General features: G+C 44.7%; 1 protein-coding gene across 3 annotated transcripts; it reads right to left on the bottom strand.

Annotated features, from left to right (window-relative positions):
• Positions 1-1,298: 1,298 nt before the first annotated feature.
• Positions 1,299-18,686, bottom strand: ACP1 (acid phosphatase 1). Of its 3 annotated transcripts, none has more exons than XM_028099556.2 (6): positions 18,586-18,686; positions 13,839-13,912; positions 13,639-13,752; positions 4,750-4,811; positions 2,539-2,644; positions 1,299-2,383 (listed from the first exon to the last, which is right to left on the bottom strand). In XM_028099556.2, exons 1-6 carry the CDS (start codon positions 18,626-18,628, stop codon positions 2,306-2,308), a joined length of 477 nt encoding a protein of 158 aa, XP_027955357.1. In that variant the 5' UTR covers positions 18,629-18,686; the 3' UTR covers positions 1,299-2,305. The 3 variants fall into 3 exon arrangements, with proteins under 3 accessions (XP_027955357.1, XP_027955358.1, XP_027955359.1); XM_028099557.2 differs by lacking the exon at positions 13,639-13,752 and adding an exon at positions 13,478-13,591; XM_028099558.2 differs by lacking the exons at positions 1,299-2,383; positions 2,539-2,644 and having other exon boundaries at positions 13,478-13,752.
• Between the last annotated feature and the right edge of the window lie 335 nt (positions 18,687-19,021).

Raw genomic sequence — 19,021 nt, 5'->3', positions numbered from 1 at the left:
TATCATAAATGTAAGATAGTATCCAGATATTGTGCAATATGTAAATACTGTAAATAAAACAAATAATAAACGAAATGTTTGTTATAACTAAGTCTTCAAAGTGACTCTTTACTTCTAACAAGCTCTCTGGTGGGAATTCATGACTTACAGAACCATGAAGAGATCCTAACACTGGCAGAATGTCATGGAATATAAAGGCATAATACATAAGAGGGGAAGGCTATGAATTCTTAGAAGGGACAATTAAATTGGCGTTTTTTAAAAGGAGACACTACTATGTAACGGTGGCATGTCTTAAGACAGAGCCTGATATGGGGTGAATATTTAAAGAAGGTTGCATCTGTATTTTCCTGTGTGACTTCGTAATCATGAAAAAACTAAGAGGTAAGACTTCTAAGCAGCTCTGATTTTTACAGGTTATATATTTTTAACAAATCTGATTGCATCCAATTTATGACAAGTGAATTCAACATTGAGTTTCTCTATTCACAGGACCTCTAGTCTGGATACAGCCATAAGGATAAAGTAGAATGATTCCCAGGACATGTCTGAGGTCCATATTTAAGATACAGATGCAAAGAGTAAGGAAAACAAACTATAGGGATTTATTCATGATCACGAAGGAACAGAGTATGGAAATACTTTGAGATTATTAAGCAACTACTGAAGGATTAGGGCAGTGTAACTCTAAAGTGCTCTTAGTCCTATTTTCTAATTACTTCATCTTTTCAGCTCAGTTCTTTACTTTTTAAAGCACCATCACCAATTTCTCAATCCATGTAAGCTCTAAAGGTTCCTACTTGCCTGAGGAAGGGTTTTCAGGCAGGAGACTGTCTTTGGGAAATACCACAGGGGGCCAGACACACATCCTGAAGGGGTGGTGGCAAAGCCACCATGCTCATCCTCCAGGACTAAATGCCCCACCTGACCCCCCAGCCGGGACCCTCAAGTTCTGAGGACGGGCAGCCCCACAACACCCAGAAGCAGCCACCCTGATGGGGCAGCTATTCCTCCAAACTCCTCCTAACTTGTGAGCAAGGGTCCACTCGGGCTCTGGATGAAGACTGATCCATGACTCGGGGTCCTCCCAGGATTCCAGGTCACCAGCTGTAAATCCCGGTGAAGACAGGGAGCACAGCAAACTCTCACTCATCTAGCCATGCCACCCAGGAAGGCCCAGCTTGGAGAGCCAGCTCCAAGGAGGAGACTGCCACACTCCACAGATGATGGGTCGGGCAAGGACCTGTATGGCTGCAGGGCCCTCAAACTTCTTTCACAAAGAAGTGGAAGCAATGTGCTTACTTTTGTCATTTTATTTCCTAACGCTGAAGATAAATATGCACATATAACATCACAGATCATCTGAAAGGGACAACAAAGGCATTGTTTTCTAATTCTTCTTCACTTATCAATAAAAAAGCAGGCGGACACCAGACTTCTTAGTTGTATTTTTATAATTTCCCCAGTTTATTTTGGAAAACAATCTTTTCTGCCATATATCCATATGAATTTTAGATTAGTTACCTCCAAGTGCACAGAAATTACCTATACTTGTCTATAAATTAAGCACTGATGAAACAATACTTAATGTCTCAATATTTAAGCAGCTCAACATAAAAGAACTTTCCCCGACTTTTTAATTATTTTTTCCCACCTAAGGTGATCTGTATTTGACAATTGGGTTCTATAGGCATTGAAAAGCAGACACGCTCCTCAAACAGACAATAAGATAAACCAGCATACAGTGTCCTTCTTTCTGCCTGTAACTTTCCAGAGGCAAAATGGTTCGAATGGAATCAAGCTGACTTCCTGATGAAATAAACTAGCAGGTCGGAAAGGTTCTGTAGACTAACACCTTAACTCTTCTATGTAAACAGTGTGCACCGTGAGCAAGGGTGAGTCTCGGCTGGGAGCTCCCATGGATGGGCTGCTGGGGCTGGCTTGTGCAGACAGCGGAGGACAGGGTCCCCATCGGTCATCCGCAAACTCGAGGAAGAGGCAGAACTCATGTGCCCGAAAGGGACGCTGGATGTCCTCATGCTCTGGTGCCTGTTCTATTTTGTTTGTTCCACTATTTTTGTAACTGGGGCAAAGTGGGAGTTTCAGCGGGTCTAAGAACACTTCGCGTACCCCATAAACTGTCTGGATGAAACATTTTTATTTATTTGTCTGTCAGATACAATAACTGATTTCCATCTACAATTATTTAAGGTAAGAAACCGAGGGTCAACTGAAGAAACAGTTGCGGCCTCACAGCAGAGCCTGTGGGGCCCAGCCGGGGGCTGTGGGGAGAATGGGCGTGGCATTAGCGGGCCTTCTCCAGGAAGGCTCTGCAGCACCTCACACACTGCTGGTAGACAGTCTCAAAGTCGGACTCATTCCCCTGAAAGCACAGGGGAAGAAAAAATAACAAAACCTACATAACAAAATGCTCTTAGAACCTTAATCTGTTACTGCACATGGCAGGACATATACACAGGCTCATCCCACATGGCTGCTATACACCAGCAACAGGACAGAAATGAGAGGTGTACTTACATAATAGGGGTCTTCAATAATGAGTTGATTTTGTGGATCATAGCTCCCAAGTAGTTCAATTTTAGCTTTGCAGTTTTTAATTTGATTACTTTTTCTATTCAAGTCTCTGTAAAATTGAAACATGAACTTAGTTTTCTGATCTATGGTTTCAAGTTAAACAGGGACATCTGCTAGGGTTTTATGAAATATCCATATCAAAACCCAGGAAGCGTGACCTGATTTAAAAAGGAAACCAAACCCGTGGCAGACCCGTGTAACCCTCCGAGCCACAGGTTTCCGATGCCGGCAAGAGGGTTTGCAAAGGCAGCACATTCTCACAAACGCTTTTACACAAAATATGCATCCCTAAGTCAGAAAATAATCATGTATCCTCCTGTGAAATACATGTTGAGACAATTAAATCAAAAAGCTTCTATTTCAGACACTAAATAAAGGTGGCAGAATGGAACTCAAAAAGCCACGTGAACCGAGTCCCAAAGGGCTGCCGATCGCATCCCAAAGTGTCTGGACACAGCGTTTCATGCAGCAAGACTCCCTGTTTAACCCCTTCTCCTGCTCTTATTCCTCCAGACTCTGACCGAGCTTCGCCGCCTCCGCCCCCAGCGCTCACGTGGCAGCAAGTAAAGCGGCAAGTTCCTCAGCTGCATTTTGATCATTCCTCCATTTAGTTGACAAAGCCCCACTGAGCACCTAGGATGAGTCAGACACTGTACTGGTGTGGCGGAAAGGCTGGCCAGGCCTCCGAGCAACAGAACGTGTCCCCAAAGCAGCCCGGGCTGAAGCATGGACTCTTGCTGCTCTCCACAGAGACCCTGCTCTGGACGCCCCCCCAACCTGGAGACTGTGTTAATGAACAAAGGACCAGTGCCAATAATACCTGTGAGAAAAGTGAGAACTAAACAAATCAACAACTGAAAGACAGAAATAGAACATGTATGTATTTTAGTGATGTTCCTGATTCATAAAAACAGAAGTAGAGCTGGGCACCATATCTGCACACTCCTACAAAGGCAATTAAAAGCAGAAACAGTTTCTATTCATAAAACACGTGGAATCCTTGTGAATTAGCACTGATTTCAGTGAAGAAATCCCTGCAGTCATACTGGGGGCACGTCCTGGTCCTTCTCTGTGCTGGCAGAGTGCGGAGGGGTAGCAGGTGGGCTGAGGTCTTGCTTCTCAGCACAGTAAACAGTAAACTGGGTGGAGGACAAAGGGGCACAGGGCCCTGGCCTTACAACTCTCTTGGGTCACTTACCCTGCAGTAGCTTCAGCATCTGTAGAATACATTGTGTTCACTTGTTCTGGGCTTGATTGCATGGTATCATATTGTCAGGGTTAATTTTGGGTTAATACATGTAGCCCATGCCAGACTGTATACTTCAAGGGTAGGCAGCACCAACAATTCCTTAACCTTGTTTCCCAGGGCCTGGCACTGTGCCAGACACACAAAGCTCACTCAAGAAATGCCACAAAGTTCCTTGTTGCCCAAATGCATGTTCCCGTGTAAGGCAACAGGGCACAGTGGTGAGTATGGTCCATGTGAGACACACAACAGGCTCTGTTTCACAAAGCCTAGGCTAAAATTCTACCACACCAATCTGCTTCATCTGTGAACTGGGGCAAGTAACTTAATCTCTTGTGCCTCTCTGATAAGGTGCAGAACAAGGGTTAAGTGCTTTGGTGTGCAGAGCACACAATACATGCCACAGCATAGTTGGCCACTGTTACCTAATACCCCAGTCTGTCTGGTTTTGTTTTTATAACCATTAACGCAATCAACAATTCAGAGAGTAAAGTTTCCCTTTTTGTCCATCTTCCTTTTTGGGGGTTGGGGGCAGCAGTAATGGGGGGATAACGTGAGAAACAATAAAACACCACACGGCCCATGAATCGCTACAGCAGTGGAAGCATCGCTCTCCTGTAAAACCAACCCCACCTTCTAGGAAACTGCTCACGGCTCAGCCAGTCTTCAGGTTATACCCTGCTAACCAGGCTCTCCCTTACCTGAAAGCATGTCTCTGTGTAAATACACTTGGGAGACAGTTCTCAGTTCCTCACTGGTTTCTTACTACTCTAAACAGATCATTCTGCATGTTCTGACCATCACTACCTTTAAAACTTAAAAGATAATAAATTATTTTCAACAACAAACAATTGGTCTATTACTGAACTGAGAGTTGAACAGAAATACCCTTTAAAAAATGTGATTACCTCAGATTGCTTTCATCCATACACAGTATATAATCAAATGTGGCAAAGTCTTCCTTGGTAACCTAAAATTAAATAAGCAGTCAAAAACACAGTGTTTATATTTATAACAATCAAGCCTGGAGGATCCAAAGCAGTACAAAAAAAAAATTTGCTATATTTGAATTTGTTACTCACTTAAGTTAAATAATTTAGGGTATTTAAAGTTAGAATAGAGTTAACCTATTTTGTAACATTGTACTGCAAAGGAATTTTATTAAGTTCCTTGGAACAATCCTAACAGAATATATAAACACAAAGCTTATAGTCTATCTGCAATTTCTTAGTAACAAAGTATAATTCACTTAAGGTATTAAAAGGTCACATGTTTAAGTCTCTTCATTGTTTTACTCTATTTTTCATTCTGCAAGAACGTAACATCCTAGACTCCAGTGACAAATACCAAACTAAAGAGATGGATGGCTGTCCTTGTGAGGCCTTCCTCCTATGCAGGGCGGGCAACATGCCGGCAGAGATAAAAACCAGGCAGAGCCAGGTGAAGAGTTGTGGGGGAGAGAGGAAGATAAAATGTTAAGTAGGGTGTTCACAGAAGCGTCACTAAGAAGGAAACACACAAGGACCTGGACGCGTGGCTCTTCTCTCCCCTGAGCATGCACAATTTGAACACCACACAGAAGAGGCCACTCAGTATTTTTACTGATCCAACAGTTTTCTGACATCAGAATTTATCAATATAAGCCCATTAAAATGTAAATGGGAAAATTATTTGATGATTTCTGCCTTTATAAATAATGGCAGAATTAGAAAGAAAGGAACATAAATAGGCCACATAATGAAGGTGGAAATAATTTCTAACAATGCAATTTTTCAAAAATAACCTTTCCCACTAAAAAAAAAAAAATCATCTAAAATATAGGAGTGCCACGAAACTACAAAGAAGATATTGAAACCCTTTTTTTTAACAGAGTACTTCAATTTTTTAATTTAACAGAGGAGTGACACTATTTGTAATAATCAGTGTCACAAACAAATAATAAACATATTCCTCATTCTGTTAAAAATTTAACTGTCGGTTCTTAGTAAATACTTGCATGAGTTTTTAATAAAGCATGTTCATCACATGCTGATGACTATATTTTGTTAACATTCCCAAGGTACCAGCTTATTTCAAAAAAAAAAAAAAATCTATTAGAACAATACTATAAAAGCTGTTTATCCAAAACAGGTCACAAGACATGTGCTAGGATTAACATTGTTTTTAATTTTAGAATTACTGCAATTATGGATCAAAAGACAGTCTTAGAATTGATAGCTATCTATAAAAACCATATGTGATGTTTAGATATTAAAATGATTGAGAAAGAATAACAACAGCGATGACTAACATCTTAGAAAGAGTGTGGAGTGAAGGACTTACACTTTGCAACAATGCACGAAATAGCTGTGCCAAACCACCTCTGCCCCAGAAAGGAGAAAATACTCACACAAACAAAGCACTTCTGCAGAGCCGTGAGTTTGCTGCTGTGAGGACATGGCCTGGTGAGGCCAGAACCCCACCAGGAGGCCCCCGGGGTTACACATGGCAATATTTACCACTGAATATAAAATATTTAATACCACTACTAAAACTGAAAACTTTTAGGGGCACCTGGGTGGCTCAGTCAGTTAAGCGTCTGACTTGATTTCGGCTCAGGTCATGATCTCACAGTTGTGAGCTTGAGCCCTGTGTCGGGCTCCACACTGGGTGAGGAGGCTACCAAAAACAAAAAAAAACAAAAAAAACAAAAAACAAAACTGAGAAGTTTTAAACCTTTATTATCTGTTTTATAACATTTTTAAAGATTAAAAAAACAGCTATACTTTCTAAATGGAAACAGTAAGGAGTGGCCCTGTTCTACATTTCTGCAAATCTCTGTTAATATCTGCTTCCTGGAAGACAGAAGGGTTCTCATCTCTGCCTCTTTATCTGATCTGCAATGTGCCGTCTGAGTCGAAGTATATAAAGTGAACCCAGCCTTGCTAAGTATGTACTTTACAAGGAGTATTTTAACAGCCGTTGTAGATTATTATGGATAATCTTTGACACTACACCAAAACTCAGTAAGTGGTAGCTTCTTAAAGGTTACCTGCAATATAGAATAGGAAAAATATCCATAAACTTTTATTACTCTGTTCAAGTCCACTGGTCAGTCTGATACTTTGAATGGATCCTTTATTCGTGTACAATTTTGACCTTGTAGACACTGAGAATTTGAGGACAGTGATTCTCAAAGAGGGGGGGCAGTTGGCACTGTCTGGAGACATCTTTGGTTGCTATGATGGAGAGGAAAGGGGTGCCCCAGCATCGAGTGGGTAGAGACCAAGGATGCTGCCAAACACAGTACAGTGCAGGATGGCCCCAGAGCAAAGAACCATCCAGATGCAGAGTCAGCAGTACCAAGGTCAAGCACCTGCTCTAGATGCTGAGAAGCCTGGGCAAAGGGCCACTGCTGGAAAAGAGAAGCATCATGGACCAGTCAGCAACCTCATAGGTTGGAGAGAAAAACCAGACATAAAGGCTAGCAGAACAGAGACCCCAGAAAGCAGTGAGCCTGACACTCACAAGCTTTCTTCTCAAAGCATTTGCTAAGTTCTTAAACTACTCAGGGCAAAAACTAAGAAGCCATGGGGAGGCTGCAGCTACTCAGTGAGGGAGCAGCATCCAAGAGGACAGGTCCTGTGGACTGCACACCAGCGGCTCTCAGGTGGGGGATCTGGGAAGGCTCTGCCCAGGACGGGGGACCAGTCCAACATAGTCCAAGCCTCACAAAGCCAGGGCCAGCAGGTGAAAAAGATGGAAAATGGAGAAGATAACATAAGAAATTTATGTTCAAACTACAGATAAGTTGAATCTCTGAAGAGAGAATGCAGAGAAGGAAAATATAAAAAGAAAACAACATAGAATTTTCCAAAACTGATGGAAACCATCAAAGTGCAAATTCAGGAAGCATACTTTGGCCTACCACAGTAAAACTGCTGGAGAGGGAAAAAAAAAAAATTCAAAAGAAATACCTAAAGACAGCAGAGGAAAATTAAGGGCAATTTCAAGAAACAGAAACAACTGATTCGATGAATCCTGCCAAATCATTAAAGCAGAAACACTATCAATAATCAACAAACTTCTTAAGAGAACAGAGAAAGGGAACATTACTGACCGGTTTTATGAGGCTAAACAATCATGACACATGTGCTCCAGAGTGTGCATCCAACACAGACACTTGTGTGATCCTGGGTGTGCATCCAACACTGACAGTGTGTGTGATCCTGGGTGTGCAGCCACCCTGACAGTGTGTGTGATCCTGGGTGTGCATCCAACACTGACGGTGTGTGTGATCCTGGGTGTGCATCCACCCTAACAGTGTGTGTGATCCTGGGTGTGCATCCAACCCTGACACTGTGTGTGATCCTGGGTGTGCATCCACCCTGACAGTCTGTGTGATCCTGGTGTGCATCCAACCCCAACAGTGTGTGTGATCCTGGGTGTGCATCCAACCCTGACACTGTGTGTGATCCTGGATGTGCATCTACCCTGACAATCTATGTGATCCTGGGTGTGCATCCAACCCTGACACTGTGTATGATCCTGGGTGTGCATCCAACCCTGACACTGTGTGTGATCCTGGATGTGCATCTACCCTGACAATCTATGTGATCCTGGGTGTGCATCCAACCCCAACAGTGTGTGTGATCCTGGGTGTGCATCCAACCCCGACACTGTGTGTGATCCTGGGTGTGCATCCAACCCCGACAGTGTGTGTGATCCTGGGTGTGCATCCAACCCCGACACTGTGTGTGATCCTGGGTGTGCATCCAACCCTGACAGTGTGTGTGATCCTGGGTGTGCATCCAACCCCAACAGTGTGTGTGATCCTGGGTGTGCATCCAACCCTGACACTGTGTGTGATCCTGGTGTGCATCCAACCCCAACAGTGTGTGTGATCCTGGGTGTGCATCCAACCCTGACAGTGTGTGTGATCCTGGGTGTGCATCCAACCCTGACAGTGTGTGTGATCCTGGGTGTGCATCCAACCCTGACACTGTGTGTGATCCTGGATGTGCATCTACCCTGACAATCTATGTGGTCCTGGGTGTGCATCCAACCCTGACACTGTGTGTGATCCTGGGTGTGCAGCCACCCTGACAGTGTGTGTGATCCTGGGTGTGCATCCAACCCTGACACTGTGTGTGATCCTGGGTGTGCATCCAACCCTGACACTGTGTGTGATCCTGGGTGTGCATCCAACCCCGACACTGTGTGTGATCCTGGGTGTGCATCCAACCCTGACACTGTGTGTGATCCTGGGTGTGCATCCAACCCTGACACTGTGTGTGATCCTGGTGTGCAGCCACCCTGACAGTGTGTGTGATCCTGGGTGTGCATCCAACCCTGACACTGTGTGTGATCCTGGATGTGCATCTACCCTGACACTGTGTGTGATCCTGGGTGTGCATCCAACCCTGACACTGTGTGTGATCCTGGGTGTGCATCTACCCTGACACTGTGTGTGATCCTGGGTGTGCATCCAACCCTGACACTGTGTGTGATCCTGAGTGTGCATCCAACCCTGACAGTGTGTATGATCCTGGGTGTGCATCCAACCCTGACACTGTGTGTGATCCTGGGTGTGCATCCAACCCTGACACTGTGTGTGATCCTGGGTGTGCATCCAACCCCGACAGTGTGTGTGATCCTGGGTGTGCATCCAACCCCAACAGTGTGTGTGATCCTGGGTGTGCATCCAACCCCGACACTGTGTGTGATCCTGGGTGTGCATCCAACCCCGACACTGTGTGTGATCCTGGGTGTGCATCCAACCCCGACAGTGTGTGTGATCCCGGGTGTGCATCCAACCCCGACTGTGTGTGATCCTGGGTGTGCATCCAACCCCGACAGTGTGTGTGATCCCGGGTGTGCATCCAACCCTGACATGCCAGTAATCCCAGGTGTGCATCCAATAGAACTGTTCAGAGGCAGGCATTCCCCAAAGAAACATACAAATTCACCAGGGCACTCAGCCCAAACTAGAAACAGCCCAAGCGTCCGCGCAGAGGAGAACAGGTACAGCTACTGCAGCATGTCTGGAACACGGCATTGAAGTCAGCATCGGAGGGAGCGCTACAAGACGGGCCACGGACAATCTCACAGAGCAAAGTTGACAGAAAGAGCACACACTATAGGATTCCAAGGTCATAAGTTAAAAAGGTAGAAAGAATCTGCGTAGTGACCTCTGGAGTGGAGGGAGCAGCACTGGTCCCCAGTACCCACTGACTACCTGTGCAAGCGTCAAAGGTTTGCTGATAAGAACAAATGTATAACAAAGTGAACATCTCCACAGAACTAAACGAATGTGCAATCACACCCCCCCCCAAAAAAAGAAGCACCCTAAACACATTTTATGTATTAAACCCAGCTTGAAAGTATTAGGAAAATCAGACTTTTGGAAATATTAACAGAATAGTTCTCTTACACATTCTGACAACTGCTAAAGAGAAAGCCTACAGGGGCACCTGGGTGGCTCAGTCAGTTAAGCGTCTGCCTTCGGCTCGGGTCAAGACCCGTGTGGAGCTCCCTGCTCGGCGGCGAGACTGCTTCTCCCTCTCTCACTGCCTGACGCTCCCCTCTGCTTGTGTTCCCTCTCTGTCAAATAAATAAATAAAATCTTAAAAAAAAAAAGAAAGCCTGTAAACAATTACAAGATGCTAAAGGGTTGAGATCTAAAACAATACTAATTTATAAAACACATCTTACCAGTGTTTTGAAATAAAAAAAAAAAATCATCGAGAAATGTTTCCTAAAAGGAACAGGGAAAAAGAAAAAGGGAAAGAAACAGATTGTGTGGGAATATTACTTCTAAAATCAACAATTATCAACTGATCTTTAAAAATTAAAAGTTTCTAGCTTTTTAAGACATGTATTTAAAATACTTCATTTTTACCCAAATTATATACTTGTGTACAAAAAATAATCCGATCTTAAAACCAGAAAACATGAAAGTGTGACTGCTTGAAATCATGAACCACTACTCAGAATAAATCTGCATTCTCTAAAACACAGAAAGTAAAAATGGACAAGGTGTCCAAATCCTGGAGATTAAGACATATGATCTAAAAAATGTGTACTATTCTGTCCAATGAGAATTTGATGTAAGAACAGGTCAGTCCTTGGGGTGCCTGAGTGTCTGCCTTCCACTCAGGTCATGATCCCAAGGTCCTGGGATCGAGCTCCACATCGGGCTCCCTGCTCAGTGGGGAGCCTGCTTCTCCCTCTCTCTCTGCCTGCTGCCCACCCCTGCTTGTGCTCTCTCCGTGTCAAATAAAATCTTTAAAAAAAAAAAAAAAAAGAACAGGTCAGGCCTTAAGGCAGTTAACTCAAATAGTTAGTTGTTAACACAGAGTCAGCTGATAGCCAGAATGAGAAGTTCACAGATTCCAGAGTAAATTTATCTAAGCCAAAATAACGTGTGTATTACTAGCTTCTGAGACATCATTAACACATCAGCAGTGTTTCTGTGGCACTTTTGTGAACTTTCTGGCTCATACCTGTATATGTTTTTATTAAATCAAACAAATAAGCCTATGGTCAAATCCCAGTCTACCAGTTTGAAGCTTGGTGACCTTTGATAAGTTATGTATTTTCTCTCCAGAACTCAGTTTCTCCATGCGCAAAACAGGTTTACCAACTACTCCCTTCCCTAACAAGGTAACGGAGAGGACAAAAATTGAGAATGATCAAAAATAAAAATACAATGCTGTATGGTAAGCAATCTGAAAAGCTTTCAGTAAAGACATGGTTTAAGATACCAATGATTAGAGCCTTTGTCCAGTCTTACACAAAGTTCTCGTTCAAACACCAATACTAAATTGCAGCTCTCACATATCAGCCATACTTCTAAATATGTAATATATCTCATAACTGATTTTCAAAACATTTGGCAGCTTCTCATTCTAAAGGCCTCAAGAGCTCATCACTGGACATAGCCTATTGTTTCTGATGCCAATCCACAGCCTTGTTTGGCCTAAAGAGCCTGCGCATTTTGTTAGGTTGGATACAAAAGAAGTTAGAAGATTTAACCAAGTTGTTTTTTTTTTTAATTTTTTTAAAGATTTATTTCTTTTAGAGAGAGAGTGAACGAGAGAAGGGGCAGAGGGAGAGAATGACGGAGAGAAGCAGACTCCTGCTGAGTGGGGAACCTGATGTGGGGCTCAATCTCATGGCCTTAAGATCATGACCTGAGCCAAAATCAAGAATCGGACGCTTAACTGACTGAGTCACCCAGGCACCCCAGCCAGAATTTTTAAACATCTAATTGAGTCTCCATAAAATAATGATAGTGATAAAAGTCACTTTCCTTGCATAACAATATATGAAGCATTTTGTATCAGAAATGAAGCACATTTCTTTAGCAGCTAGCCCCTGTGGTTATGGAAGGTGCCAAAAGAGCACACACCTGCGGCATCCTCCTAGTGATGGAACATGCCTGCCCTTGAGCTCTGATGTCTCACTGAGGCTGTGGTGGTACAACCCTCACGCTCTCCCCAGTGGTTGTGCATGAATCTTGGAACCGTGCAGCCCACTGAGGTGCTTACTAGTTCCAGGCAGCTACTTAAGTTAAAAAATAATCTTCAGTTCCTCCATCACATTGGCCGTATTTCAAATGTACAATAGCAGCTAGTGGCTATTCCACACTGAATGAAGCAGATACAGCGTTACCTGCCTTATCCCAGAATGTTCTACAGTGCAGCACCCCAGAATCTAAACCCAGAAGTCCAACTGCTGGGATGCAGGATATGCATCCATAATATTACCAGTACTATCCTATATTTCTAAGACACTTCACTGTTGAAAATACATTTTTGTAGATATTATAGAACTTTATTCTAGCAATAAACTTGTAACGTAAGCAGACTAGTTACCAGGACATAAATGTTTCAATCACACAGACAGAAATGAAAAAGGAGATTATAACTCAGGTCTCCAGGTCTTAGGCAGGGCTCTCACCAGTATCACTTATGTGATTATAAATGCATTTTAGCCTTTCTCTTTCCGCCATCTTGGAGCCTATGGAGGCCTGCCGGGAACAGGACTCCTAAAGCACCAACTATGTCTGGAAGGCTGTGGTCCAAGGCCATTTTTGCTGGCTATAAGTGGAGTCTCCAGAACCAGAGGGAGCACACAGCTCTTAAAATTGAAGGTTGAGATGAAGCTGAACTCTATCTAGGCAGGAGATGTACCTGTGTGTGCCAAGCAAAGAACGACACAGTGACTCCTGGTGGCAAGTCAAACAAAACCTGAGTAATCTGGGGAAAAGTAACTCAAGCTCATGAAACAGTGGCATGGTTCGTGCCAAATTCTGAAGCAACCTTCCTGCTAAAGCCATTGGCCACAGAATCTGTGTGATGCTGTACCCCTCAAGGATTTAAACTTAATGAAAAGTAAATAAATAAAGGTACAGATTTGTTCTCTTGTATTTTTGTCTAATAAATAAATAAATGAAATAAAAATAAATGCATTTTAATAAGTAAATTCCAAGATCATTCCCACCTTTCAGAACTGTGGAACCAGCAGTGAAAGAGACGGGTACCCTGTGGCTACACAAGCAGAGCGGAGTAAACTCTCGTTAGCTAGTGTGCTGCTTGAACTCACAGTTCCAAGTGGGGCTGCAGGGTTAGAGGTAAGTGAGGTCTCTTGTACCTGTCTTGCTCTATGGGCTGTGTTAATGCCATGGTTTCTGAGGCAGCTCAGAGCTCTTGGATCTGGTGACCGGCCCGCATTCCAGTCAGAAACAGCGCCGCTGTCAATGACCCACTGCAACACAGAACACACATGTGCACCTTCAAGCTCCAGTACAGTACCTGCCGGGCAGTGTGATTCATGGGGACACCATGCTTCTTCATGCAACTCTGCCCTCGATAATCAGGAGGGTTTCCTATTTCATACGTGGATGTCGCTGCACTGTCTATCCTCCACTGCAGGAGAAAGAAAGAATTTTTTCGCAATTTCCTGCCACAAAGGCAGCCGGGTTGGCCTCTTTAAGATAGAGAACGGTACTTACGTGATCTGAAAGCTTTTGATCAGTTACAAGTTTTCTGAAAACCGCTTCTGCAATGGGTGACCGACAGATGTTACCTTAAAAAGAGGGGAAGGCAGAGAGTGGGCGTCAGGTGTGATGCTAGGGCAAATGCTGAATTCCAGACCACTTCACCCACCTGACACACAGCAACAGCACCTCCCTAAGGAAAGCAAGGTCAGCACCCCACCAACGCAAGCACAGTAGGACCTCTGGAGACAGCTGACCAAACCCAAGCTCAACGATCTGACACCAGCGGTCCAAGTACTCAAAGTACAAATAACCAAGATGTAAGAAAATCAATTACAACTGAAATCACTGTTTTTCAGGCTGTTATAAATGACCCAGAAGTAACTCATAAAATCAATGAAGTGGGTTGCAATGAGCCTATTTTTAAAATGAAATACAACAGGGTTAAAAATATGTATTTTCAAGTATATTGCACATAAGGATGAATACTGTTTCAGAAAATACACAAACAAATTTCGGCCTAACAGTAGTTCAACACAAACTTTCAGGGTGCAGTCTGTTGGGAGTCAGCCGGCTGAATTAAGGGTGCTGCCCTCCAGGTCACCAAGTCTGCCCAGAGCTTCCAACATCGGCTGCAAGTTCAGGGATTCCCCAGGGCCACCCTTAATTCAGAGCGGCTGGCTACAGATCGAGGAGTCTCCACACATTCAATAATTCTGTAGACAAACACATAAAACTCAGGAAAATGCTAGACTTAGGATTATAGTTTTATCATAACAAAAAGATTCAAAGCAGAAAGAGCCAAAGTTAGAAAGCACAGGCAGATCTGGAAGAGTTTCGAACCTGAAGTTTTCTGGCCCTCTGACACGTGTCACCCTCTCGTCATCCATCTGGAACAATACTCAGAGTATTACCAATTCAGGATGCTCTCCAGAGCGCCAATGCCAAGGGTTCACTGAGTTTCATTAAGTAGGCATGAGTGATGGAATAATGGGCCTGTAGCTGAACTAACCATCCAGCTCCCCCATCCCCAATGTGTGGCTCACAGACCCCACCCTGACTCACCCACCACGCATGAACTATGTAAGGACCTCCTGGAATAACAAAACACGCCCATTATCCTACGGAATTATGCTAAAAGCATAAATAAGATAATAAGAAAATTCCTTATCAGAAAAAAAGGAAGATTGGAAATGATCTCTTAGGAAGAGGACTTTAATGGGCATTTAAATTAGGGGGTTGTATGAATAAGGAGCAATGAATGTGCACTGGTGGGTCTGGGTTACAGGAACCTTAACTGTGTCCAGGATGTGGACTTCGTGGGTCCAGTGGGAAGAGAATGTTCAACAAACATATTCTGCATGTCTATGACACAGGAGCCCAGCACTATAAAAGGGCCTGAAGAGAAAGACCCTTCCCACAAGTTAGGAAAACTGCAGGGCTGGAGAGCCTGGAATTAAAGGTGGAGACTCAGGCTACAGAGGGCAACACAAAAAACACGAGGAACAGACCGGAGCTGAGTTAAGGCACGGGTCACTCTTTACTCACATTAGAATCTTCAGTACTTCAGGTTCCACCTTTGGAAAAGTTCTAAAAACTTAAAATGTCATCTTCAGATTTCTTTAGGAAAAAGCTCAATCTGTGAGGTCTCAGTTTGTTTTTTCCAAATTAGGCAGCATGATACGTCCTCTTACTCAATATCTGTACTTCAAGGACTGAGACTCACAAAAGGAAAAAATGAAATTCTACAAGGGTAGGGACTGTGTCTCTTACCTTGGGCTGCACCCCCCACAACGGGCAGCACATAGGAAGTACCAAGAAGTATCAGTTAACTGTAGGGAAGAGGTAACCTGACACCACTGATAGTTATTTCCACCACCCTGGCTGCAGCACAAGCACAGGGGCCTTCAACCATTCAGTCTATCTCCAAAAACATGGAATACTTTCAATAATCTTGCCAAAATAAGGAGTGCAGTTCCTTCCTGCCATTAGCCTTACCAACAGAAAACATCTGACACTCCTCTCTACACTTCAGTCTGAAAAGAGCCCAAATAAATGCTTTGAAGGAATTTTTTTACATTTCAAAAATATACCGTTCTTACTGCTCTATGTATACACAGGCTATCATGTGAAATGGCATTCATAGACTCCTCAAACCTGCCCACAATCTGACCACTCAGCAACGCCCCCCCCCCCCCCGCAGTGATACTCTCTCTGATCCAGCACATGGCCCTCTGCACCCCTGGCCTCACCCCTGGGGCCTCGCCCTTGCCCAGTCTAATCTCAACACAGCAGCTGAACACTTCTTTATAAATGCCCCACCTCTGCTCAATGGCTTCATCCTCCAGTGGCTTATCTCCTTCAGAGTAAGCCCAAGCCCTCACATGGCCTCACCAAACATGTCCTCCGTAGACCCTAAAACAGCATCTGAAAACTATGATCCATTGGCTCACCACCTTTGTGTACAGCCGACAAAACCAAAAATAATTTTTACCTTTATAAACAGCTGAAAAAACTCAAAAATAGAGTAACATCTTGTGACATAAGAAAAATCACATGGAATTCAGACTGCAGTGTCCGTAAATAAAGTTATACTGGGATACAGTCAAGCATTATTGTTTATGTATTGTCTAGGTCTGCTTTTGCAAAGCACCAAATACTTACTTTCTGGTTCTTTATATAAGGAGTTCACAGACTCCTGCCCCAGAGTGCTTATTTTTATGTAAGGAAATAGCTTTCCTACCCATCCAGAATATTTCTAGTTATTTATTTATGGTGGCATTGAGAAAAGAGTCACTAAAATTACTTTCGTGTTCAGGTACAGATGAAAGTCTGGTTGAAAAAGGCTACTGGGTCTCTAGGCCAGGCCACAGTGGTTTCCCTGCCAATATGAACAGGACCAGCACTCTCATTTCAAAACTGTTCACCTACTTTATTCTGAGCCCCGGAAGACCCAGGCTTGCTTTCTCAACTCTCAAGTCTTTGCCCAAATGCCACCTTATAGATAAGGCCATCCCTGACTGCTCTACTTAAAATGTATTCCACTCTCACCCCCTTCCCTGCTCTACAGTTCTTAACACATCACCAACTTATTAAGTAACCAAGTACTTGGTTGTTGGTGACAGAACGTAAGCTCTGCAGAGGCAGGAACCTTAGTCTGTTGCTCACTATCATATCCCTAGCACTCAGAAGAGTGCCTGGTAATATAGCAGTTGCTTAAAAAAAAAAAAAAATCGTATGGAAGATAAACGGACACAGGTATACATCCCCTGTTAATAACCACCATGATGCATTACGTCAGCATAATCGACAACACCAAGTAAAATAAACAAGGCAATGGAATCCTGTTAGATGCCCAACATGAACTGAACCGCCCTTTAATCTTAATTTGTTGATTCCGTGAGTCAGCCTTCATGGAGAGCTTAAACACCAAATGATGCCCACTACCAAACTGAAACAAGGTGGCCCTTTTACTTTTCCCCACAGAAATTCAATTCTGCAAATACCTAGTTATTGTCACATATTGTCTTAAAGCTGGAAAGAGAGAAAAATAAGCCACAGTTACTGCCCTCAAGAGGGTTAAATCTAGATGTGATCCCGAGGCTATCAAGTAATTATAATAAAGTTCATATAATGAAAGATGTCTACAAAGGGTTATAAGTAAACGACCTCCACTTAGAGGATCAGGGAAAAGCAAAGAGAATATTTGGATCTAATCTTACAGAACGTCTTTCCAGGGAAAATGCAATATGGGTGCCCAGAAACAACCACACAAAGGTGCATTAAGCACCTGAACTGCTGGGAGACAGCAAATCACAGGGCATGGGCAGGAAAAGGTAATGGAGATGAAGCGGAAACAGATGGGCAGACTTCCATCCTCTTCTTGAAGGGGGCAGCATAGAAAGGAGGGGAATCTTTAGTCCATAGGAAATGCAGACTCATCAGAAGATTTTGAGTAACTGGACTATTGATGATTTAGGCCTTCCTCTCTTGGAGGTTAAGGAGACAGGGTGCAAACACTGAGAAATACAACCCTGTGGTGCTATTCCAAAAGAAGAATCCCGACAACTACAGGGAAAGTGAATTCTAATTTGGAACACTGGCACATGAGTCTGGTTACAGACACCTGGAGAATCCGGTCTCCCTGGTTCGGCTTTTATAGCCAAGAAATGCAGAATCCTTGCACTCCATCTGTCTTTAGCTTACATCCATTTGTAAGCAGGGGCAAAGAAAATGAGCCAGCAAACCAGGGTTGTAATGGGTCTGGGGGCATCAGGAGGCCCCAAGAGAGTATATCAGTCCAGCAGCGTTGGGTCTATTCGATGAAGGAGAAACAGGGATGCTAGGCGTGTGCAATGCAAAGGACCCTGGTTTGCAGTGTCGGTGCTGCAGGGGAGGACCGCTAGGTGAGCGGACTGAGGTGACAGGTAAGCCGGCTTGGATAGGAAACGCGGTGAGACGGTACCCGGCTTGGATCGGACCGAGCAGGGTAAGAGCAGACCCCGCTTGCAGAACGGGCAGGTAAGAGAGAACCTCGCTTGGAGAGCGGGCTGGGCTGGTGAGGGAACCCAGCTTGGAGAACAGGCCAGCAAGTGCGCGGCGCGGAGGAAGAGCCCGGGGCGCTCCATTCCACCCTCCGGTTTCCCTGACCCCGGCCTCCTCCCGATCACCGTTCCTGGCCCAACGGCGCAGCCCAAAACGCACGAGACCCACCCCGACCGTTCGGGAAAGCCAGAGTGGGGCTAGATCAGCGCTGTCTCACCCAGACACACGAAGAGCACAGACTTCGGCACCTGCTCAGCCATCTTCCCGCGCGCACACCTACGCGCCCACTGAGCGCGTCGGCACGTTTCCTGCGCGACGCAACGCTTCCTGCGCGACACATGCGCACCTCAAGGGTCCCGCCCCGCGCGCCTGCGCAGTACGGCCTTAGCCAGCCCCGCGGCGAGCGCCGGTCCTTGCGCCTGCGCAGTACTGAGGCGGAGGGGGGCCACAGTCCGCCAGAGGACGGAAGGGGCGCCACGGGGGAGGGGGTGGTGTGGGGGTGGGACAAAGGGTCAGGAGGCGGAGGAGGGGCCTCGGGAGGGGGGGGGCTTCGAGGAGAGGGGCGGAGTGGGGGCGGGGCCGTGAGTCACCTGGAAAGGGGAGGCTCCCGGTGGGGGGGGCTGGACTCAGGTCACCTGAGGGCGGGGGAGGGC

The sequence above is a fragment of the Eumetopias jubatus genome, unplaced genomic scaffold (assembly GCF_037043125.1).
Source record: "Eumetopias jubatus isolate StellerSeaLion01/CBP00866 unplaced genomic scaffold, mEumJub1_p1.0 scaffold_9, whole genome shotgun sequence".
Classification (NCBI taxonomy): domain Eukaryota; kingdom Metazoa; phylum Chordata; class Mammalia; order Carnivora; family Otariidae; genus Eumetopias; species Eumetopias jubatus.
This window is presented reverse-complemented; position numbering and strand designations above follow the sequence as displayed.